The sequence below is a fragment of the Anomaloglossus baeobatrachus genome, chromosome 9, assembly GCF_048569485.1.
Source record: "Anomaloglossus baeobatrachus isolate aAnoBae1 chromosome 9, aAnoBae1.hap1, whole genome shotgun sequence".
Classification (NCBI taxonomy): domain Eukaryota; kingdom Metazoa; phylum Chordata; class Amphibia; order Anura; family Aromobatidae; genus Anomaloglossus; species Anomaloglossus baeobatrachus.
In genome coordinates, this window is record NC_134361.1 from 203615955 (window position 1) to 203640868 (window position 24914).

A 24914-nucleotide genomic window follows, 5' to 3' on the forward strand; every position below is an offset into this window, starting at 1 on the left:
GCTGTGTGGAGCAGGCCGGTGCCTGGAGCGGCACGTGCGCAGATGGAGCTCTCAGCCGAGACCCCCATCTGCACACGCGCTGAATCCGGGCACCATCAATTGAAACCAAAGCATCTGGGACGCCCGCCGGCACAGAGAGGCAGCCGGCCGGCCGCCCGCCGGCACAGAGAGGCAGCCGGCCGGCCGCCCGCCGGCACAGAGAGGCAGCCGGCCGGCCGCCGGCACAGAGAGGCAGCCGGCCGGCCGCCCGCCGGCACAGAGAGGCAGCCGGCCGGCCGCCCGCCGGCACAGAGAGGCAGCCGGCCGGCCGCCCGCCGGCACAGAGAGGCAGCCGGCCGGCCGCCCGCCGGCACAGAGAGGCAGCCGGCCGGCCGCCCGCCGGCACAGAGAGGCAGCCGGCCGCCCGCCCGCCGGCACAGAGAGGCAGCCGGCCGCCCGCCCGCCGGCACAGAGAGGCAGCCGGCCGGCCGCCCGCTGGCACAGAGAGGCAGCCGGCCGCCCGCCCGCCGGCACAGAGAGGCAGCCGGCCGGCCGCCCGCCGGCACAGAGAGGCAGCCGGCCGCCCGCCGGCACAGAGAGGCAGCCGGCCGCCCGCCCGCCGGCACAGAGAGGCAGCCGGCCACCCGCCCACCGGCACAGAGAGGCAGCCGGCCACCCGCCCACCGGCACAGAGAGGCAGCCCCCCTGCGCCAATTCTCTTCTCCATTTCCCAGTAAGCTATATTTGGATTTTAGGATGCACCCCTCACTTTCCTACCAAATTTTTGGGAGGAAAGGTGCGTCTTATAATCCGAAAAATACAATATATCCCATAAATAGGGCAGAGAAACTCCCGCTACACCCCTTTAATTACTGATTGGTAACCTAAATATAACTCCAGACCTGGGTGTCCTTTTTAGGAAGACTTTCCGCCGCTCTCTGCATTTGTTCAGTCAATACTTTCGGGTCCTGAAAGACAACAAGATGGTAATCAGAGACAGAAGCTGCTATATTCTGGAAATAATGGTCTTAATGACCAAATTCAATGAGTAAATAGTGTGTGTGTGTGGGGGGGGGGGTATTTACTTTTTCTCTCATTTCAAAAATAAATTTTTTTTCATTTAGATTTCGAGGAAAGAAGGTTCCATCATAATCACAGATTGAGATTCTTTACTGTACAAGCAGAAGAAAACAGTTCCAGGTGGCACTCATTAAATGTTGGTGCTCACATATAGGGACTGCATACCAAATGCATATAGGAAAATATACCAGCACTCCAAATTCTTCAACGTTATGAAGATTTATTCCTTCAGTCCATTCAGGCGAGATGCATAATATTGTTACGCTTTACGGCTCCAGCAGCCTTTCTCAAACACAGCTTATTGCAGAAGCAGCGACACTATGGATTCTTTACTGCGCAAGCAGCGACACTATGGATTCTTTACTGCGCAAGCAGTGACACTGTGGATTATTTACTGCGCAAGCAGTGACACTACAAATTCTTTACGACGCAAGCAGTGACACTATGGATCCTATACTGTTCCAGCAGTGAGACTATGGATTCTTTACTGCGCAAGCAGTGAGACTATGGATTATTTACTGCGCAAGCAGTGACACTAGGGATTATCTACTGCGCAAGCAGTGACACTAGGGATTATTTACTGCTCAAGCAGTGACATTAGGGATTATTTACTGCGCAAGCAGTGACACTAGGGATTATTTACTGTTCCAGCAATGAGACTATGGATTCTTTTTTTATGAGCGATATTACTATGGATTATTTCCTTTTTTATCCAGAAACTTTCATTAATGTGTACTGTCATATAATACAACCTGTATGTAAATAATCAATGTGCATACTGTGCGAGCAGTGACCCTATGGATTATTTACTATGCCAGCAGTGAGACTATGGATTCTTTACTGTGCAAGCAGTAAGTCTATGGATTCTTTACCGTGCACGCAGTGACCCTATGGATTCTTTACCGTGCACGCAGTGACCCTATGGATTCTTTACCGTGCAAGCAACCCGATTCCTTTCAGTCTTGCACACATGGCATTTTTTCCAGCAATATGGGGCAACTAGCACTTGCCTAATGGGATTTTTGTCTTCTTTACACATATATATTATATATATATTATATATATATATATATATATATATATATATATATATATATATATATATATATATATATATATATATATATATATATATATATTAGTATTACGCACACCCACACCCACACACCACTAATGACAAAACATACCTGTTGGTGGGTAAACTTTTGGGCGTGGGTGAACCTGGATCCCTTGTTCTGATCCACTCCCCCTTCCACGGTGAAGGCTTTCAGCAGGTCCACAAGGTCCTGAGTGGACGGTCCGGGCACGTGGTTCTCTGTGGGCTGCTGACTGCCCTTGTGGAGCTGATCCTGTATCCGTTTTTGCAAGCGTTGGCGTTTCCTGCTGCGATACTCCTGTAACAGTGAACGGTGCTGTAATAGGTGTCTGCGCTGCTTTTCCTGCATGAAAAATCCCTAAAAGTTTTTTTTTTTTTTTTTTTTTTTTTACACATACTCACCTCCGGAGACAACCGAGAGGCGAGACCTTGGCTTTTCCACTCGGCCTCCCACTCCTGCACGGCACTGAGGTTGGACGTGTTCCTCTCGAGTAGCGAGGCTGCTATAGAGTGGGCGTGAGGCAGCTGGGTGCTGACAGAAGGCAGGTAACGCTCCCAATACTCCTTCCGTTCTGGAAACAGAAGAAATGCAGCCAGTCTTGCGGTCACGTACAGTCATGGTAAGGTGCACGGTCTGTACCATTCTTACCGGGCGGTACGGACTTGGATGAGGAATCTCCGGCAAGTGACAGCGGCTGCGCGTGAAAGCGATGCAAGAGGCATAAACTCTTAAAAAGAGAAAAAAAAAAAAAAGAAAAAATAAAAAAAAAAAAAAAAAAAGCACAAAATAAATTAATTTTCCTAGGACCAATATGATTTTTAACCCCTAGGTGCAGGTGTACGAGCTCAAGAGCCGAGACCATACCACACAAGGCTCTCCTCACTAAGCAGCAGCGATCGGAGCAAGCTCTGGTTGCTGCTGTTAAGAGTTGGATCCAAGCAGTTACAAGCCAAGTTGGCTCCGCTCCATATACTGCATCCGATATAGGACGTACCAGTGCATCCAATGTCAGGAATAGGGTGAAACCCCTTTGTTCTAAAGTGTCTTGCAGAAAAAAAAAAAAACCTACTTGAGAACGTTTTGCAGCTGTGGTTCGGCAAGATGGCGGCAACCAGGGGAGGGACAGCTGCTGCTTTATCTTGTTCGCAATCTCCCTTTGTAGCACCGCAGATTTACCTAGGTGACAAAATAAAAAATAAATGGGTCATGATCGCTTTCCTATGCAGTCATGTCATGTTATCCAAAGTATGGGGGACCCGACCGGCCCACCCGGCGGACGCGGCCAGGGCGACCGGCCCACCCGGCGGACGCGGCCAGGGCGACCGGCCCACCCGGCGGACGCGGCCAGGGCGACCGGCCCACCCGGCGGACGCGGCCAGGGCGACCGGCCCACCCGGCGGACGCGGCCAGGGCGACCGGCCCACCCGGCGGACGCGGCCAGGGCGACCGGCCCACCCGGCGGACGCGGCCAGGGCGACCGGCCCACCCGGCGGACGCGGCCAGGGCGACCGGCCCACCCGGCGGACGCGGCCAGGGCGACCGGCCCACCCGGCGGACGCGGCCAGGGCGACCGGCCCACCCGGCGGACGCGGCCAGGGCGACCGGCCCACCCGGCGGACGCGGCCAGGGCGACCGGCCCACCCGGCGGACGCGGCCAGGGCGACCGGCCCACCCGGCGGACGCGGCCAGGGCGACCGGCCCACCCGGCGGACGCGGCCAGGGCGACCGGCCCACCCGGCGGACGCGGCCAGGGCGACCGGCCCACCCGGCGGACGCGGCCAGGGCGACCGGCCCACCCGGCGGACGCGGCCAGGGCGACCGGCCCACCCGGCGGACGCGGCCAGGGCGACCGGCCCACCCGGCGGACGCGGCCAGGGCGACCGGCCCACCCGGCGGACGCGGCCAGGGCGACCGGCCCACCCGGCGGACGCGGCCAGGGCGACCGGCCCACCCGGCGGACGCGGCCAGGGCGACCGGCCCACCCGGCGGACGCGGCCAGGGCGACCGGCCCACCCGGCGGACGCGGCCAGGGCGACCGGCCCACCCGGCGGACGCGGCCAGGGCGACCGGCCCACCCGGCGGACGCGGCCAGGGCGACCGGCCCACCCGGCGGACGCGGCCAGGGCGACCGGCCCACCCGGCGGACGCGGCCAGGGCGACCGGCCCACCCGGCGGACGCGGCCAGGGCGACCGGCCCACCCGGCGGACGCGGCCAGGGCGACCGGCCCACCCGGCGGACGCGGCCAGGGCGACCGGCCCACCCGGCGGACGCGGCCAGGGCGACCGGCCCACCCGGCGGACGCGGCCAGGGCGACCGGCCCACCCGGCGCACGCGGCCAGGGCGACCGGCCCACCCGGCGGACGCGGCCAGGGCGACCGGCCCACCCGGCGGACGCGGCCAGGGCGACCGGCCCACCCGGCGGACGCGGCCAGGGCATCCGGCTCCCACGAGGGACGCGGCCGGCGACTGCACCGGTACACAATACCTACGAGTCATCACGCAACATCATCAGTGCCTCATCTCCCGAAGCAGAAGCACAGAGAGCCCCTTTAGGGACCCAAATTATACATTACATCAAAATATGAAGCCAATAGATCAGTTCTGTATCGGCTCCATTACCGGCCGGCTGATGAGCATCCTCCTGCGAGTGGCGTGGAAGCTTCTCAGCCAGGAAAATCAAAAGGGCTCGAATATCCGGCTCGCTGCTGTATAGGAATGTCTGGTAACCAACCTCCCCAGTATATCCCAGGTCCTGAGGGAGAAAAAAAAATGTGATGGCGTAAACTACCGTAACGAGTACCCCCTTAAAGTGTTCCTTTGCATCTTCAGAAATGGGCATTTTTAGCTATAGCGTCTCATTACAAGCAATATTGCAATTTACTGCTTATTAAAATTTTCAGCAGTTCTTGAGATATTACCACTTTTATTTACTGCTCGTTGCCTTAGTAACCGACCACTGCTGTTAGACAGCAGAACACGCGCAGTGCTTACAAGCTCTTTTCTATTGATTGTAAGGTCGGTATTCAAGCTGGCCAGGATCGCTGGAGAGCGATGTTACCTCCTAATCTCGGCTAGCTTGAGAGCAAGGTCTACAAACTAGACAGCAGCGGTGGTCGGTCTCCAAGGCAACTAACGGTAAACAAATGAAAAGTGTTAATATCTCAAGAACGGCTGCAAATTTTAATAAGCAGTAAATTGTAAAAGTGCTTGATTTTACAAGATCTATCTGACAGTATCCATCTATGAGGATGAGAATGAAGGGAATTTTGTTACTTACCGTAAATTCCTTTTCTTCTAGCTCCTATTGGGAGACCCAGACGATTGGTGTATAGCTACTGCCTCCGGAGGCCACACAAAGCATTACACTAAAAAGTGTAAGGCCCCTCCCCTTCTGGCTATACACCCCCAGTGGGATCACTGGCTCACCAGTTTTAGTGCAAAAGCAAGAAGGAGGAAAGCCAATAACTGGTTTAAACAAATTCACTCCGAAGTAACATCGGAGAACTGAAAACCATTCAACATGAACAACATGTGTACCCGAAAACAACCAAAAATCCCGAAGGACAACAGGGCGGGTGCTGGGTCTCCCAATAGGAGCTAGAAGAAAAGGAATTTACGGTAAGTAACAAAATTCCCTTCTTCTTCGGCGCTCCATTGGGAGACCCAGACGATTGGGACGTCCAAAAGCTGTCCCTGGGTGGGTAAAGAATACCTCATGTCAGAGCTGCGAAGACAGCCCTCCCCTACGGGGAGGCAACTGCCGCCTGCAGGACTCTTCTACCTAGGCTGGCGTCCGCCGAAGCATAGGTATGCACCTGATAATGTTTGGTGAAAGTGTGCAGACTCGACCAGGTAGCTGCCTGGCACACCTGTTGAGCCGTAGCCTGGTGTCGTAATGCCCAGGACGCACCCACGGCTCTGGTAGAATGGGCCTTCAGCCCTGATGGAAACGGACGCCCAGCAGAACGGTAGGCTTCAAGAATTGGTTCTTTTATCCATCGAGCCAGGGTGGCCTTAGAAGCCTGCGACCCTTTGCGCTTACCAGCGACAAGGACAAAGAGTGCATCCGAACGGCGCAGGGGCGCCGTGCGGGAAATGTAGATTCTGAGTGCTCTCACCAGATCTAACAAATGTAAATCCTTCTCATACCGATGAACTGCATGAGGACAAAAAGAAGGCAAAGAGATATCCTGATTAAGATGAAAAGAGGATACCACCTTCGGGAGAAACTCCTGAATGGGGCGCAGCACTACCTTGTCCTGGTGGAAGACCAGGAAGGGAGCCTTGGATGACAGCGCTGCTAGCTCAGACACTCTCCGAAGAGATGTGACCGCTACCAGAAAAGCCACTTTCTGTGATAGTCTAGAAAGTGAAACCTCCCTCAGAGGCTCGAAGGGCGGCTTCTGGAGGGCAACTAGTACCCTGTTCAGATCCCATGGATCTAACAGCCGCTTGTACGGGGGTACGATATGACAAACCCCCTGCAGGAACGTGCGTACCTTAGAAAGTCGTGCTAGACGCTTCTGAAAAAAGACGGATAGCGCCGAGACTTGCCCTTTAAGGGAGCCGAGCGACAAACCTTTTTCTAACCCAGATTGCAGGAAAGAAAGAAATGTAGGCAATGCAAATGGCCAGGGAGACACTCCCTGAGCAGAGCACCAGGATAAGAATATCCTCCACGTTCTGTGGTAGATCTTAGCGGACGTGGGCTTCCTAGCCTGTCTCATGGTGGCAACGACCCCTTGGGATAATCCTGAAGACGCTAGGATCCAGGACTCAATGGCCACACAGTCAGGTTCAGGGCCGCAGAATTCCGATGGAAAAACGGCCCTTGGGACAGCAAGTCTGGTCGGTCTGGTAGTGCCCACGGTTGGCCGACCGTGAGATGCCACAGATCCGGATACCACGCCCTCCTTGGCCAGTCTGGGGCGACGAGTATGACGCGGCTGCAGTCGGATCTGATCTTGCGTAGCACTCTGGGCAAGAGTGCCAGAGGTGGAAACACATAAGGGAGCCGGAACTGCGACCAATCTTGCACTAAGGCGTCTGCCGCCAGAGCTCTGTGATCGCGAGACCGTGCCATGAAGGTTGGGACCTTGTTGTTGTGCCGGGTCGCCATTAAGTCGACGTCCGGCCTTCCCCAGCGGCGACAGATTTCCTGAAACACGTCCGGGTGAAGGGACCATTCCCCTGCGTCCATGCCCTGGCGACTGAGGAAGTCTGCTTCCCAGTTTTCTACGCCGGGGATGTGAACTGCGGATATGGTGGAGGCCGTGGCTTCCACCCACATCAGAATCCGCCGGACTTCCTGGAAGGCTTGCCGACTGCGTGTCCCCCCTTGGTGGTTGATGTATGCCACCGCTGTGGAGTTGTCCGACTGAATTCGGATCTGCCTTCCTTCCAGCCACTGCTGGAAGGCTAGTAGGGCAAGATACACTGCTCTGATTTCCAGAACATTGATCTGAAGGGTGGACTCCTGCTGGGTCCACGTACCCTGAGCCCTGTGGTGGAGAAAAACTGCTCCCCACCCTGACAGACTCGCGTCTGTCGTGACCACCGCCCAGGACGGTGGTAGGAAGGATCTTCCCTGTGATAATGAGGTGGGAAGAAGCCACCACTGCAGAGAGTCCTTGGCCGTCTGGGAAAGGGAGACTTTCCTGTCCAGGGATGTTGACTTCCCGTCCCATTGGCGGAGAATGTCCCATTGAAGTGGGCGCAGATGAAACTGCGCAAACGGAACCGCCTCCATTGCCGCCACCATCTTCCCGAGGAAGTGCATGAGGCGTCTTAAGGAGTGCGACTGACTTTGAAGGAGAGCCTGCACCCCAGTCTGTAGTGACCGCTGCTTGTCCAGCGGAAGCCTCACTATCGCTGAGAGAGTATGAAACTCCATGCCAAGATACGTCAGTGATTGGGTCGGTAACAGAGTTGACTTTGAGAAGTTGATGATCCACCCGAACGTCTGGAGAGTCTCCAGTGCAACATTCAGGCTGAGTTGGCATGCCTCCTGAGAGGGTGCCTTGACAAGTAGATCGTCCAAGTAAGGGATCACAGAGTGTCCCTGAGAGTGCAAGACTGCTACCACTGCCGCCATGACCTTGGTGAACACCCGTGGGGCTGTCGCCAGACCAAATGGCAGAGCTACGAACTGAAGATGGTCGTCTCCTATCACGAAGCGTAGAAAGCGTTGGTGCTCTGTAGCAATCGGCACGTGGAGATAAGCATCTTTGATGTCTATTGATGCTAGGAAATCTCCTTGAGACATTGAGGCAATGACTGAGCGGAGGGATTCCATCCGGAACCGCCTGGCGTTCACATGCTTGTTGAGCAGTTTTAGGTCCAGAACAGGACGGAATGAGCCGTCCTTTTTTGGCACCACAAAGAGATTGGAGTAAAAACCTTGTCCTTGTTCCCGAAGAGGAACAGGGACCACCACTCCTTCTGCTCTTAGAGAATGCACCGCCTGCAGAAGGGCATCTGCTCGGTCGGGATGTGGGGAAGTTCTGAAGAACCGAGGCGGAGGACGAGAACTGAACTCTATCCTGTACCCGTGAGACAAAATGTCTGTTACCCACCGGTCTTTGACCTGTGGCAGCCAAATGTCGCAAAAGCGGGAGAGCCTGCCACCGACCGAGGATGCGGAGGGAGGCGGCCGAAAGTCATGAGGCAGCTGCCTTGGAAGCGGTACCTCCGGTTGCTTTCTTGGGGCGTGAGTGAGTCCGCCAGGAATCAGAGTTCCTTTGCTCTTTCTGAGTCCCTTTGGACGAGGAGAATTGGGGCTTGCCCGAGCCTCGAAAGGACCGAAACTTTGACTGCCACTTCCTCTGTTGAGGTTTGCTTGATCTGGGCTGGGGTAAGGAAGAGTCCTTACCTTTGGACTGTTTAATGATTTCCGCCAATTGCTCACCAAACAGTCTGTCTCCAGATAATGGCAAGCTGGTTAAACATTTTTTAGAAGCAGAATCTGCTTTCCATTCTTTTAACCACAAGGCTCTGCGCAAAACTACAGAGTTGGCGGATGCCATTGAGGTACGGCTCGTAGAGTCTAGTACCGCATTGATAGCGTAGGTCGCAAACGCAGTCATTTGCGTAGTTAAGGACGCCACTTGCGGCACTGCTGGACTTAAGAAAGAGTCCACCTGTGCCAAACCAGCTGAAATAGCTTGGAGCGCCCACACGGCCGCGAATGCTGGAGCAAACGACGCGCCAATAGCTTCATAGACAGATTTCAACCAAAGGTCCGTCTGTCATTGGCATCTTTAAGTGAAGCCCCATCCTCCACTGCAACTATGGATCTAGCTGCAAGCCTGGATATTGGAGGGTCCACTTTTGGACACTGGGTCCAGCGTTTGACCACGTCAGGGGGAAAGGGATAACGTGTATCCTTCAGACGTTTGGAAAAACGCTTGTCCGGATAAGCATTGTGTTTCTGGATTGATTCTCTGAAGTCAGAGTGGTCCAGAAAAGTACTCAATTTACGCTTGGGATACAGGAAATGGAATTTCTCCTGCTGGGCAGCTGCCTCCTCTGCTGAAGGGGCTGGGGGAGAAATATCCAACAGCCTATTGATGGCCGCTATAAGGTCATTTACCATGGCGTCACCCTCTGGCGTATCCAAATTGAGTGCGGTGTCAGGACCAGACTCCTGATCACCCACCTCTGTCTCATCATATAGAGACCCTTCTCGCTGAGACCCTGACCCGCGTGATGACGTGGAGGGTCTCTCCCAGCGAGCTCGCTTAGGCGGCCTGGGACTGTCATCAGAGTCAGAGCCCTCAGCCTGTGATGCCTGGGACCCCCTTGAAGTACGGATTAGTTCCAACTGAGGGGGACCGGGGAGCATAGACACAGCAGTGTCTATGGTCTGAGCAACTGGCCTGGACTGCAAGGTCTCCAGGATTTTTGTCATAGTCACAGACATTTTATCAGCAAAGACTGCAAATTCTGTCCCCGTCACCGGGGCAGGGTTCACAGGCGTCTCTGCCTGGGCTACCACCACCATAGGCTCTGGCTGACGAAGTGCCACTGGGACTGAACATTGCACACAATGAGAGTCGTTGGAGCCTGCTGGTAGATTAGCCCCACATGCTGTACAAGCAGTGTATACAGCCCGTGCCTTGGCACCCTTGCGTTTTGTGGATGACATGTTGCTGTCTCCTCAGAGCAATATAGGGGTATACAGCCAAGAAGCGACCGTACAGTGCAGTATATATATATATATATATATATATATCTGGTACAGGAAAAAGTACACCAATACAACACTGTGACACTAGTGGGGCCAGCACTAATGTGCTGCTTACCGCCCGCTAAACGCGGGTGTGTGGTCGCCAGAAATCCCTAGTCTGGGTCTCCCAGAGCCTGTGTCCGTCCTCCAGCCAGACTGCATGCAGGAATGGCTGCCGGCGTCCTGTGGAGGGGGGGGCGGGCCCTGGGCGTGCTCAGACCAAAAGCGGGAAACCTGCGTCCCACTGTGCCTAGTGAGAAAGCTGGAGCATGTAAATAAGGCTCCAGCCCTCGGCGCTGACGATTGCACAGCGTCTGTCCCATTCCCTGATTGACAGGGAGGGGGCGGGAACGAAGCGGAGCTAGGCCGCAAAAGCCGGGGACTAAATTTATAAGCGCCGCCGCCGTAAAAGCGCGGTCGGCGCTAAGTCCCTGGCGCACTACAAGTCCCAGCCGCGCCGCCGCTCTGAGAGTGGCCGGCGCGGTAGTTCCCAGCACATGAAGTCACACAGCTAAGCTGCTGAGACTCAAACCCCAGCGTTACTGTCCCCGGCGCACTAACACACCCAGCAAGTCTGGCGTGTGCGTGCCTGTCTGTACGGGGACACAGAGTACCTGAAAGTTGCAGGGCCTTGTCCCTGAACGGTACCCAGCTCCGTATCCAGCAGGTTCACTGGGTCTGTGGATGGAGCCCGGCCTCAGGGCTTGGGGGCCGGTAAGATCCCACTTCCTCAGAGCCCCTCAGGGGGATGGGGAAGGAAAACAGCATGTGGGCTCCAGCCTCTGTACCCGCAATGGGTACCTCAACCTTACAAACCACAAGTGGGGTAAGAAGGGAGCATGCTGGGGGCCGTATATGGGCCCTCTTTTCTTCCATCCGACATAGTCAGCAGCTACTGCTGACTAAACAGTGGAGCTATGCGTGGATGTCTGACCTCCTTCGCACAAAGCACAAAACTGGTGAGCCAGTGATCCCACTGGGGGTGTATAGCCAGAAGGGGAGGGGCCTTACACTTTTTAGTGTAATGCTTTGTGTGGCCTCCGGAGGCAGTAGCTATACACCAATCGTCTGGGTCTCCCAATGGAGCGCCGAAGAAAACTCCCTTTAAGTCAGAGATCATGATGATGGCAGCCACTGGGATAAATCTGTACATCACTAGGTTTCATTGGAAATCCCTCCGGAAAATAATATATATGACCACTGCTGTAATATAGCCCACTGTGCTCACCTGACAGGCCTGCGCCAGGCTGGTGCCTATCCGGAAGCGAGCCGACATCCCCGGGGGCAGGATGTGACTGAGGTTGGCGCCCACAGACTGGTTTATCACTCGCAGACATCTCACCACGGCTTCCACTATGAGTTCGGTGTTGAAGTGACGCACGCTCTGCACCTCTTCTGGGATTTCTCTGCAGGAAAGGAAAAAAAAAAAAAAAAGTGAATATGAAATAATCTGAGACCCCCCCGACCATGCGGCAACCGAAGCCCACAGCGTCGCTGCGCAAGGAAAAATTAGAGGGGGGGGTGGGGGGGGACAAGAGGTTAGAGCCTAAAGGGGTTACGTGGGGTAAAAATATTACACACACACATACATACATATTATACATATATATATATATATATATATATATATATATATATATATATATATATATATATATATATACACACACACACACATATATACATATATTATATGTCCATCTCAAACTGGGCCATAAATCCCTGCTGATGACCCCATAGACCCAGCACAGGCCGCTCTATGAGGTCTTGTGACGGGCAAGGAAGGGATGATGTCACCGAACGTTCTTACATTAGCCTGACCGATTGACTGCAGAGGTCAGGCGATAGAAAGGCACATCATCAGAGAAGCATTCAGCTTAGTCACCCAACCGCTGCAACCAATCACAGGCCTGAGCAGTGACTGGAGAGCGCCAACATTCCAGACAGAGCGCCCTGCAAGGGGGGGGGGGCAGAGCGCCCTGAGGGAAGGGGGGGGGCACAGAGCGCCCTGCGGGAAGGGGGGGGGGCAGAGCGCCCTGCGGGAAGGGGGGGGGGGCAGAGCGCCCTGCGGGAAGGGGGGGGGGCAGAGCGCCCTGCGGGAAGGGGGGGGGGGCAGAGCGCCCTGCGGGAAGGGGGGGGGGCAGAGCGCCCTGCGGGAAGGGGGGGGGGCAGAGCGCCCTGCGGGAAGGGGGGGGGGCAGAGCGCCCTGCGGGAAGGGGGGGGGGGCAGAGCGCCCTGCGGGAAGGGGGGGGGGGCAGAGCGCCCTGCGGGGGGGACCCAGCTGTGGTCACTCCTCTTCTGTTGGACAAGCACATGCAAAGTACGTCCTCACACTAGCCAGTGTCAGCGTGGGGACATAGTCCTTCAGTATAGGAATCACAGGGTTTAGCATTGAATGCACCATGCGGGGTTTTAAAGGGCCAGCAGTCAGCAAGATGTGGGCTCCCACCCCAGCACTGCCGTCCCTGGGAATCTGCCCGCGGGTTGCAGAAAATGTCATTTGTTTTGGGGTTTTTATATAATTTACTCCAGCATGTAAAGTTATGAAACTCAGCAAAACACTTAAAGGATTTGTCTTCATTCTTCTAAAAAATAAATAATTGGATGTTAGTGGCTTCCAAACCCCGGCTTTTCCCCAGTCTATGTTCTGCCATTGATATCAGAATACACTCATGTGGAGTACACCTATACTCAGGAGGAGGAGACTGGTGCTGACCCGTCACTGCCATCACCTGTACTCCTAATGAGCACACCTATACTCAGGGAAGGAGACTGGCGCTAACTAGTCATTGCCATCACCTATACTCCTACTGAGTACACCTATACTCAGGAGGAGGAGACTGGTGCTGACCCTTCACTGCCATCACCTGTACTCCTAATGAGTACACCTATACTCGGGAGGAGACGGGTGCTGACCAGTCACTGCCATCACCTGTACTCCTAATGATTACATCTATACTCAGGGGAGGAGACGGGTGCTGACCAGTCACTGCCATCATCTGTACTCCTAATGATTACATCTATACTCAGGGTTGGAGACGGGCGCCGCCCTAACCTTGCCATCATCTGTTCTCCTAACTCAGGAGGAGATGATGTGTGCTGACCCATCACTGCCATCATCTAATACTCCTAATGAATACACAAACTCAGAAAAGGAGAGTGGCGCTGACCCATTACTGCAATTTGTACTCCTAATGAGTACACCTATACTCAGAGGATTAAGAACAACTCTCAACCAATCCATGTTAACGATATTAAGTACATACTGTTACAAGGAAAATCAGTGAGTATAGGTTTGGAAAGGACTAGGGCAAGTCGTGATAACTATGAGCCAAAAAGAGAGGAAGAAACGACCAGAAGCCCAATTGCAAAAGTGAAAAGCTTTATTAGGGTAAATGGTGAGCGGCACAATCCAAAAGACACCGATTACAGAAACTCCCAGTAGGTAGATAATCAATCTCTTAGGAACCATATATTAGTTCGCCATATGCACAGTAGATGAAAATAATTATAAACATGGTAAAAATGGGCAGAATTGCCAGAAACCACAGGCATATATATATATATGTACAAGAGCGGATGGTACAGCACGTGTAGGAAAAATACACCACGTGGACTCTATTGTGTATTAAATATGAGGACCCTATCGGCCACAAACAGAGCTCACAAGGGCAATGACCCAAGAAATAAATATACCTGGTTAAGAGACCGGGAGGCCTGGACCGGCGTTCACCCGAAGGCCGTTTCGGCGGGAAATGCCTTCGACCCCTGACGAAGGCATTTCCCGCCGAAACGGCCGTCGGGTGAACGCCGGTCCAGGCCTCCCGGTCTCTTAACCAGGTATATTTATTTCTTGGGTCATTGCCCTTGTGAGCTCTGTTTGTGGCCGATAGGGTCCTCATATTTAATACACAATAGAGTCCACGTGGTGTATTTTTCCTACACGTGCTGTACCATCCGCTCTTGTACATATATATATATGCCTGTGGTTTCTGGCAATTCTGCCCATTTTTACCATGTTTATAATTATTTTCATCTACTGTGCATATGGCGAACTAATATATGGTTCCTAAGAGATTGATTATCTACCTACTGGGAGTTTCTGTAATCGGTGTCTTTTGGATTGTGCCGCTCACCATTTACCCTAATAAAGCTTTTCACTTTTGCAATTGGGCTTCTGGTCGTTTCTTCCTCTCTTTTTGGCTATACTCAGAGGAGTAGACGGGCGCTGACCCATCACTGCCATCACCTGTACTCCTAATGAGATTATGGCAATGTCAGCCAAGTAGACCGGGAAAGCCGAGGTTTGGAAACCACTTACATGCAATTATTTTTACAAGAATTAACACAAATTCTCTAATAAAGTGATTTGAAAACTTTCTTAACTTAACAATTTGGGAGAAATGTATTAAAAGTAAAATAAAAAAAGTTTGGTTATTGTTTTAGAAAAGTGCAGCTGGGACGCGGTGACCGTGTGACTCCGGTGTGACACTTCCCCTTACTGTTTCCCGGGGAAGACAATCAGCTGATCGCCCCATTACAGGGCTGTAGGATGGGAGGGGTCCTCAGAATCAGATTGAGGGTCTTCAGAAGGAAGTTTCACTTTATTAAAAGGGAGCGCGCATGGAGGTCACAAGATGTGCAGAAAAACAGAAGGGTGTGAATACATATGCAAGTCACATGACAATGCTCAACTAAAAAGGCACAGGTCCCGTGACAGCATATTACATTGTAAGGGTGTGAGTATATATGCAAGTGACATGACAATGCTCACGTAAAGGCGCAGGGTGCGTGACAGCATATTACATTGTAAGGGTGTGAGTATATATGCAAGTGACATGACAATGCTCAACTAAAGGCACAGGTCACGTGACAGCAGATTACACTGTAAGGGTGTGAGTATATATGCAAGTGACATGACAATGCTCAACTAAAGGCACAGGTCACGTGACAGCAGATTACACTATAAGGGTGTGAGTATATATGCAAGTGACATGACAATGCTCAATGAAAGGCGCAGGGTGCGTGATGGCGTATTACATTGTAAGGGTGTGAGTATATATGCAAGTGACATGACAATGCTCAACAAAAGGCACAGGTCACGTGACGGCGTATTACATTGTAAGGGTGTGAGTATGTATGCAGGCGACATGACAATGCTCAACTAAAGGCACAGGTCACGTGACAGCATATTACATTGTATGTAAGGGTGTGAGTATATATGCAAGTGACATGACAATGCTCAACGAAAGGCACAGGTCACGTGACGGCGTATTACATTGTAAGGGTGTGAGTATGTATGCAGGCGACATGACAATGCTCAACTAAAGGCACAGGTCACGTGACAGCAGATTACACTGTAAGGGTGTGAGTATATATGCAAGCGACATGACAATGCTCAACGAAAGGCGCAGGGTGCGTGATGGCGTATTACATTGTAAGGGTGTGAGTATATATGCAAGCGACATGACAATGCTCAACTAAAGGCACAGGTCACGTGACAGCAGATTACATTGTAAGGGTGTGAGTATATATGCAAGTGACATGACTACGACAGAATGATGCACATACAGTATATGTCACAGGAGTGCAGGGTCACCTCGGTCACGTGCTCACATGGTGCAGACAGGAGTCACGTGACCCTAGACTAGGTGCAGCCGCACTCCATCACATGGTTCCCCCCTGGTGGCTACTTACGTGCCACACGTCCGCAGAGTGTGAACGAGGATCCGGTCCACCTCCTCCATGGCAAAGCAGCGGGCAGTGTCTCTGCACAGGATAACGGCGCGCCCCCTGCTCCTGCGTCTCTATGCATTGACCTATGTGTGAGCAGAGTCCTCAGAGCGCCATGTCTGTGAGCAGCACTGTAGGGGGGAGGACGTGACTGCCTGCAGCTGACAGCCCGCTAACTGCCCCCTCAATAGATTCCCACTTACTACAGCACACAGGAAACAGCTCACCTCCGGACTACACGCCCCACAATGCAACGCGCTCAGCAGCCGCAACATTCCCCATTCAGAAACGAGACCTGACCCCGTGACCGGAAGTTACTTTGCCTAGGGCTGTTGCCGCGGCGCATGATGGGATATGTAGTCAAAAACGTCATGCTGTGTTTGTGACAACGTTATAAATGTAAAAATCTAAGTGTTTATCATATTATCAGCTAATTCTGCAGGGGGTGTGTGTAAAATTACCAATTCTTTACTTCCTTTAATAAGCAGTGAAGGCGATAAAGTGACCAATCAGAGCTTTTCTTTTATTTTCAGATTTGGTAATAATGGAAACTGAGAACTTGAAGCTGATTGGTTGCTATGGGTAACAGGTTCTTTTTCTGCAACATAGTTACGGTTGCTAGGTTACTGGCTGTCAGATTTGTCACATCAATTATGTGAAGCGTTTTGCATGTGGAGTCCATTTTTTGATGCTGGGGTGTGAGCACTTAGTCAATAGGGATTCGTATGCTCAGGCTTCTGTCGCCTACTAGGCCTCACGTGACGCCATGACGTCAACAAGGGGCCTAGTAAATGTAAGAGGTGCCTAGAATACCAGAGCTGCAACCATGCAAGCCTGAACCAGGGCAGTCGCCTCCATAGACGACCATTTGTGTCTCCACCTCATTTGAAAATGGCGTGTCGCACATTTATGGTCTCCCTCACATAAAGGCCCTCATGTACTATTGTCAAATATGACCCTAAACACACTTTTTGGGGGGCTCACATTAATGTAATATTGATTTGCGCCAAAATATACAATATACACACATTTCAAAAGCATCTGGAAAGCTATTGACGCGTGAAAGGCATTAAAATTGGCATAAGCCCTGAATGTAAGGGGGTTATTTATGTAAATCATACCCAAAAGTGGGTCCCTTTTTAATGTCAGGTACACTTCGGGGTGGGTGGAGCCGTATTACCGCTTTGGACTTGAATAGTAACAAGCTCAGTTCATCACTGTGGTAAATTTGGCGCATCTACATATTTTCCGGCCATTTTTGGTCCAATTCTTTTACAGACATATATACGATCATTGACGACTTTGAGACGAAACTCAGATCAACATTGGACACGTCTCCGCAATTTTGCACCAACAACTCGTTGAACCAAAAAAGTCACAGAATAGCCCCATAGACTCTCATAGGGAGGAATGCTATCCACGAAAAATACAGGACACTCGTACACAAAAAAAGCCACATGTGAATGAGCTCTTAGACAGGATTAGTTTCCATGGACTATTGTTTTTGTGAGAACAGAATCCATTTTGTCATATAGCTAATGGCATCATAGGGTTCAGCTAACACTGATGGGCGGGGAAGTTTCACATTTCTGTTCACGAGCGAAATACACTCCTTCTATACCATTGGAGCTCAACATTAATAAGATTTGTTTTACGAGCGCTTGGGAAATCATTGCAGCACACACACTTTGTGGTGTACTGAAAGTGTCTGCTTTATTACATCAAGTGACCAGTTTATATAGTACCTCAAACAAAGAAATAACTCCTCAAAACTATGCACCAATAAGAGCTTCAGGGGTGTGTATAGAAATGTGAAACTTCCCCGCCTATCAGTGTTAGCTGAACCCCATTACATCATTTAGTTATAAGAACAAAATGGATTGTATTCTCTTACACCCCTACTGCACTTAGTGCATAGTTCAGAGGGAACATTTCTTTTGTCTGTGACCCTATATAAACTGGTAACATATACTAATAAAGTCGAATTCTTTGAGTACACCATACTAAGCGTGTGTGCTGTATTGATGTCCCGAGCGCTTGTAAAACAAATCTTATTCATTTGGAGTTCAATAGGCATAGGACAAGTGAATTTCGCTCACATTTTTTATTAGGATCCTACAAAAATTCCCCCTTCAATAATAATAATGAACTGATTTTTTTTTAGGCTCATTTTACATCATTTTGTGTCTTTTTTTGGTCTTCTAATAGCAATTTTGACTCCTTTTGGAGAAAAAATGCAGCGTTTTACAATAACAGCAAAATGAATGAGATTTCTAACAACCATTTAATTTCTGCTGCCGTTTTATGTAGAAAATAATGCAGAAAAGAGAGAATATGTCCAGACTGTATCTCAAAATAGATCTTTATTTTGATATAGCGCTAACATATTCCGCAGCGCTTTACATATATCAGGAACACTGTCCCCATTGGGGCTCACAATCTAAATTCCCTATCAGTATGTCTTTGGAGTGCAGGAGGAAATCGGAGAAAATCCCCGCAAACATGTGGAGAACGTACAAACTCCTTGCAGATGGTGTCCCTGGTGGTATTCAAACCCAGGACCTCAGTGCTGCATGACTGCAGTGCTAACCACTGAGCAATCGTGCTGCCATCTCTGCCCATTAATACTAACCAAATGGCTATTCTAAAATTAGGCCGGTTACGGCTTTTTTCTTATTGCACGCAAGGAAAATTGAGTTTTTCATAAGTGTGCCGTATCAGATTTCCTTCCAGATTTTACCATCAGTATGGCATCCATTTTTATGTGCAAAAAAATACCAAAAATATAACAATCAAATGATACCTGATATCCATCTGCTGTCGTTTCTTACTAATTGACTTGAATTGGTGACTTTAATCCACAAATCAGATCAAAGTCAGACATGTCTTTGTTTTCAGGAAGTTTTTTTGCAATCTGAAAAAAAAATCTTAGTTTTCAAGGGGTTTTTTTGCAGACAGTTTGCGAAAAAAAATGGACATGTGAACATCCAAGCTCTGATTATAGTAGGTTAATCCCTTCGTGCCAGTGGCATTTAAGGGGTTAGAAATAGTACTGTCATGGCTTACTGAAGGGCCCCATATTTACTGTGTCTGTTATCCAGGAAGCTCAGCCTGTGGCTGAGCTTCATAGTAGAGTGGTAATTTTATAATATACTGCAATATTACAGTATTGTACAAGTAATCACAGGTTCAAGTTCCTTGAAGGGATTAAATAAATAAATAAAATACAAATAAATTAATAAAATAAATAAAACACAAATAAATAAAAATTAATAACATAATAAAAAATACCATAAAAGTTCAGATCAACCTATTTTTCCATAAAGTGCAATATTACAATATTGTACAAGTGATCACAGGTTCAAGTTCCCTGAAGGGATTAAATAAATAAATAAAAAAAAAGGGATTAATAAAATAAATACATAAAATGCAACTAAATAAATAAACAATAATAACATAAATAAGGGATTGAAGGGATTAAATAAATAAATAAAATACAAATAAATTAATAAAATAAATAAAACACAAATAAATAAAAATTAATAACATAATAAAAAATACCATAAAAGTTCAGATCAACCTATTTTTCCATAAAGTGCAATATTACAATATTGTACAAGTGATCACAGGTTCAAGTTCCCTGAAGGGATTAAATAAATAAATAAATAAAAATAAATTAATAAAATAAATACATAAAATGCAACTAAATAAATAAAAAATAATAACATAAATAAATAAAAAAGTACCATAAAAGTTCAGATCAACCTAATTTTTCATAAAGTGCAATATTACAATATTGTACAAGTGATCACAGGTTCAATTGAGTTCCCTGAAGGGATTAAATAAATAAATAAAATAAAAATAATTTAATAAAATAAATAAAATGCAACTAAATAAATAAATAAACAATAATAACATAAATAAATTTAAAAAAATACCATAAAAGTTCAAATCAACCTATTTTTCCATAAAGTGCAATATTACAATATCGTACAAGTGATCACGGTTCAAGTTCCCTAAAGGGATTAAATAAATAAAATAAAAATAAATTAATAAAATAAATAAAATGCAACTAAATAAATAAAAAATACTAACATAAATAAATAAAAAAATACCATAAAAGTTCAGATCAACCTATTTTTCCATAAAGTGCAATATTACAGTATTGTACAAGTGATCGCAGGTTCAGCTTCTTCCCTGAAGGGATTAAATAAAATAAATAAAATACAAATAGTTAAGTACAAATTAATAAAATAAAAAAATACAATAAATGTTCAGATCAACCTATTTTTCCATAAAGTGCAATATTGCAGTATTGTACAAGTGATCACATGTGCAAGTTAAATGAAGGGATTAAATAAAAATAAATACATAAATAAATAAAATGCAAAGAAAGAAAGAAAAATTAATAAAATAAATAAATAAAATAAATTAAAAAAATAAATTAAAAGTTCAGATCAACCCATTTTTCCAGAAAGTGCAATATTACAGTATTGTACAAGTAATAACAGGTTCAAGTTCCCTGAAGGGATTAATTGATTAAATAAATAAATAAAATATAAATAAATTAATAAAATAAATAAACAAATAAATAAAATACAAATAAATAAAAAATAAAATAAATAAAACAAAAATACATTAAAAGTTCAGATCAACCTATTTTTACATAAAGTGCAATATTACAGTATTGTACAAGTGATCACAGGTTCAAGTGCAATGAAGGGATTAAATAAAATAAATACATAAATAAAATACAAAAAAATAAATAAAAAATAATTTAAAAAAATAAATAAAATTTACATTAAAAGTTCAGATCAACCTATTATTCCAGAAAGTGCAATATTACAGTAATCACAGGTTCAAGTTCCTGAAGGGATTACATAAAATACATATAAATAAATTAAAAAAAAAATCTTCAGATCAACCTATTTTTCCATAAAGTGCAATATCACAGTATCGTACAAGTAATTGCAGGTTCAAGGCCCCTAAAAGGACTAAATAAATAAGTAAAATACAACTAACTAAATTAAAATTAATGAAAAAAAAAATACAATAAAATTCAGATCGACCTGTTTTTCCATAAAGTGCAATATTACAGCATTGTTCAAGTAATCACAGGTTCAAGGACCCTGAAGAGAATAAATAAATAAACTATAAATAAATAAAAAAAATTATAAAATAAATAACATAAATAAATTAAAAATTAATAAATAAAAAATACAATAAAAGTTCAGATCAACCTGTGTTTCCATAAAGTGCAATATTACAGTATTGTACAAGTAATCACAGGTTCAAGGACCCTGAAGAGAATAAATAAATAAACTATAAATAAATAAAAAAATAAATAACATATAAATAAATTAAAAATTAATAAATAAAAAATACAATAAAAGTTCAGATCAACCTGTGTTTCCATAAAGTGCAATATTACAGCATTGTTCAAGTAATCACAGGTTCAAGGACCCTGAAGAGAATAAATAAATAAACTCTAAATAAATAAAAAAAATAATAAAATAAATAACATATAAATAAATTAAAAATTAATAAATAAAAAATACAATAAAAGTTCAGATCAACCTGTGTTTCCATAAAGTGCAATATTACAGTATTGTACAAGTAATAAGAGGTTCAAGTCCCCTAAAGTGACTAAATAAAATAAATAAATAAAATTAAAAAATACAATAAAATAATATAATAATAATATTAATTTATATAGCGCTATTCATTTCACAGCGCTTTACAAACATTAGCAATACTGTCCCCATTATGGCTTACAATCCTATCAGTATGTCTTCATATCAACCTATTTTTCCATAAAATAAGTAAAATATAATGAATAAAAAAAAATATTTGGCATGTCCGAAGCAATAAAATATCAGAATATTTATCCTATGCGGTCAACGCCAAAACAAAAAAATTTGAAATGGCAGATTCGCTGTTTTTTCAGTCCCTTCCCCCAAAAATAGATATAAAAAGTTGTATGGAATCCATAGTGATAAAAAACGACACCTCGTATATAAATAAAGAATAACCAAAAAATAAAAAGTTATAACTCTTGAATAAGAAGAGGGAAAAATCGGAAGCAAAGTGGGTCCCATTGGAAGTCGGCCAAGGGTCTCGGTATTGGAGCCGCCCTCTGGTCTATAGATACACTATATGAAACGTTTCCATTCCTAAATATAGGGTTATTTTCCACTATGTCTTGATAATTTTATGAAACGGGTGCTGACTCCTTCGTTCTCACCCTATGGGTAATCCCATAGCCACCTTGTACTGTATCTCAATGCTTGTCTCTTCCTATAAATCTGCAAATCTCTATATAAATATAATGAGGCTTTGCATCCTCTACACGTTCCCTATGTCTCTGCCCCCCCCCCCCACTCCCTCCCCCCACCTGTTTTAAAGGCTCAGCATTCAATCTGTGGTAATCCCCTGGTGGAGGGAGGGAAGAGACGAGAGAAGTCTCTGGGCACCCAGCTGGAGCTGGGCATTGCTGGGCAGCGAAGAGCAAAAAAAAAATGGAGAGGAGACTGCCCCCTTATTTACCACCAGGTAACTCACCCTATCCCCATCTTTGATGCGCCATAACGTTGACCAACTAAAGTGCACCCATACTGTGCATTCCAAATTCCTCCACGTACTGCTTGTACCGTCTGTCCGATAATCTCTGTCATTTTCCTCTGCAGCCTGATGAAGAGGACGGATATACAGAATGATAGGATACGGTCCAGGGCTGCCGGCCTATTTGTAAGGACAGACCGCCCAATGCACCCATAAGAAACTGATGACCGGCGACAGGTCGTTCCTGTGAAGATGTCAGAACCTGAGAAAAATGGGACGGGTAAGACTCGCATTTATGGAGTAGATATCCAGTTTTAGGAAACGACTGAAGATATGTCATAAAGTAATCGTTACTCGTTGCTAAAAAGTGATTGATAGGTGAGAGAACAGCAAGGTTAAAGGATAGGCCAACCATTGTGACACGCATACTTGCAGTATATAGGAATTTATGCATTGCTGCTAAGAAAAGACAGAAAAATTGATATACTTAGCATATAAAAAAGACCCCTTTTATGTGAGCCCAACAGCCAACGTCAAGGCATATCCCTTATGAGATGTTGACGTTGGCTGTTGGGCTCACATAAAAGTGGCCTTTTTTTATATACTGACAGCACATAAACGATGATATCACGTGATTGTGTATTCTTATGAGACCTTGATGTTGGCTGTTGCGCTCACATAAAAGTGGCCTTTTTTTATATGCTGATAGCATATAAACGATGATATCACGCGATTGTGTATCCCTTATAAGACCTTGATGTTGGCTATTGAGCTCACATAAAAGTGGCCTTTTTTATATGCTCACAACATATAACCAATAATATCACGCGATTGTGTATCCCTTATGAGACCTTGATGTTGGCTGTTGGGCTCACATAAAAGTGGACTTTTTTTATATGCTGACATCATATGAATAATGCTATCACGCGATTCTGTATCCCTTATGAGACCTTGATGTTGGCTGTTGGGCTCACATAAAATTGGCCTTTTTTATATGCTGACAGCATATAAACGATGATATCACGCGATTGTGTATCCCTTATGACACCTTGACGTTGGATGTTGGGCTCATATAAAAGTGGCCCTTTTTATATGCTGACAGCATATAAACGATGATATCACGCGATTGTGTATCCCTTATGACACCTTGATGTTGGATGTTGGGCTCATATAAAAGTGGCCCTTTTTATATGCTGACAGCATATAAACGATGATATCATTAGATTGTATGTGGAGTTGTAAAAAATAGTTTTTGCCATATTTTTTCATAAAGGGGTTGTCCACTACTTTTACATTGATGGCCTTTCGTTAGGATAGGTCATCAGTGTCTGATTGGCTGGGGTCCGACACCCCGCACCCCCAACGATCAGCTGTTTTCTGTGACAGCAGGCAGCCGGAAGCGCTCAGTTCTGAAGCTGCTCCATCTTCTGATAGTGGCCGCAGCCGGGTACTGCACATCCGCCACCTATTCTAATCAATAGGAGGCGCATGTGCAGTATCCGGCCGCGGCCGCTATCAGAAGTCGGAACGGCTCCAGAACTGAACATTACCAGCTGTCCGCTGCTGGGACCGAGAACAGCTGAACGGTGTTCGTGCGGGGTGTCGCACCCCAGCCTATCAGACATTGATGTCCTCTCCTAAGGATAGGCCATCAGTGTAAAAGTAGAGGACAACCCCTTTGATTATACCTATTTATTCAGGTGCTTATGTCACGTTTTCGACAATTTTCCTGCCTAAAACTTCTCAAGAAGTCTCAGAATTTGGCAACTTTTGGTCCCCGATTCATTATTTACTTTTTTTTTAAGGGACATCTCTTTGTTTTCACTACAAATTTATTAAAAAAAAATTTCACCAAAATGGTGCAGGCAGGTTGATGATTTTTTTTTTTTTTCACAAAATTAAATATTATTTTTTCTATTATTTTTTCTTTTTAGAGCAAAAGAGTGACACGAAGCTTTAAAAATACATATTAATCTTCAACTACGCAAAAGATAATAGTACACTCAGATGTAAAGCAGTAGGGGATCGGAGTGCAATTGTGCAAATGTTTTGTGACCTTTTTTTGAGTTGCAAGTGATGCATTAAAGGGGTATTCACATCTCCAACATCCTATTCTAATATGTAGTAGGCGTAATAAAATTAGCAAAAAACTCTAATTAGAAATGTAGTATAGTTCTCCTGATTAGCAATCTTTCTCACCTCATGTGCAGGGCATTGCAGGATCTTAGGTATCCAT

At 47.0% G+C, this 24914-nt stretch overlaps 2 protein-coding genes across 2 annotated transcripts in view; one reads left to right on the forward strand and one right to left on the reverse strand.

Annotated features, from left to right (window-relative positions):
• The window catches only part of CCDC22 (CCC complex scaffolding subunit CCDC22), a 33911-nt gene extending 17551 nt beyond the window's left edge, over window positions 1-16360 (reverse strand). Inside the window, exons 1-8 of the mRNA XM_075322885.1 lie at window positions 16082-16360; window positions 11613-11790; window positions 4777-4909; window positions 3226-3332; window positions 2805-2883; window positions 2558-2727; window positions 2247-2453; window positions 882-947 (exon numbers count right to left, since the gene is read on the reverse strand). Coding sequence (XP_075179000.1) covers window positions 882-947; window positions 2247-2453; window positions 2558-2727; window positions 2805-2883; window positions 3226-3332; window positions 4777-4909; window positions 11613-11790; window positions 16082-16131 — 990 coding nt within the window. The 5' untranslated portion in view covers window positions 16132-16360. The remainder of the gene's footprint in view (window positions 1-881; window positions 948-2246; window positions 2454-2557; window positions 2728-2804; window positions 2884-3225; window positions 3333-4776; window positions 4910-11612; window positions 11791-16081) is intronic.
• A 6449-nt stretch (window positions 16361-22809) lies between these two features.
• Window positions 22810-24914, forward strand: part of CACNA1F (calcium voltage-gated channel subunit alpha1 F) — a 143767-nt gene continuing 141662 nt past the window's right edge. The window contains exon 1 of the mRNA XM_075324283.1: window positions 22810-22958. Coding sequence (XP_075180398.1) covers window positions 22931-22958 — 28 coding nt within the window. The 5' untranslated portion in view covers window positions 22810-22930. The remainder of the gene's footprint in view (window positions 22959-24914) is intronic.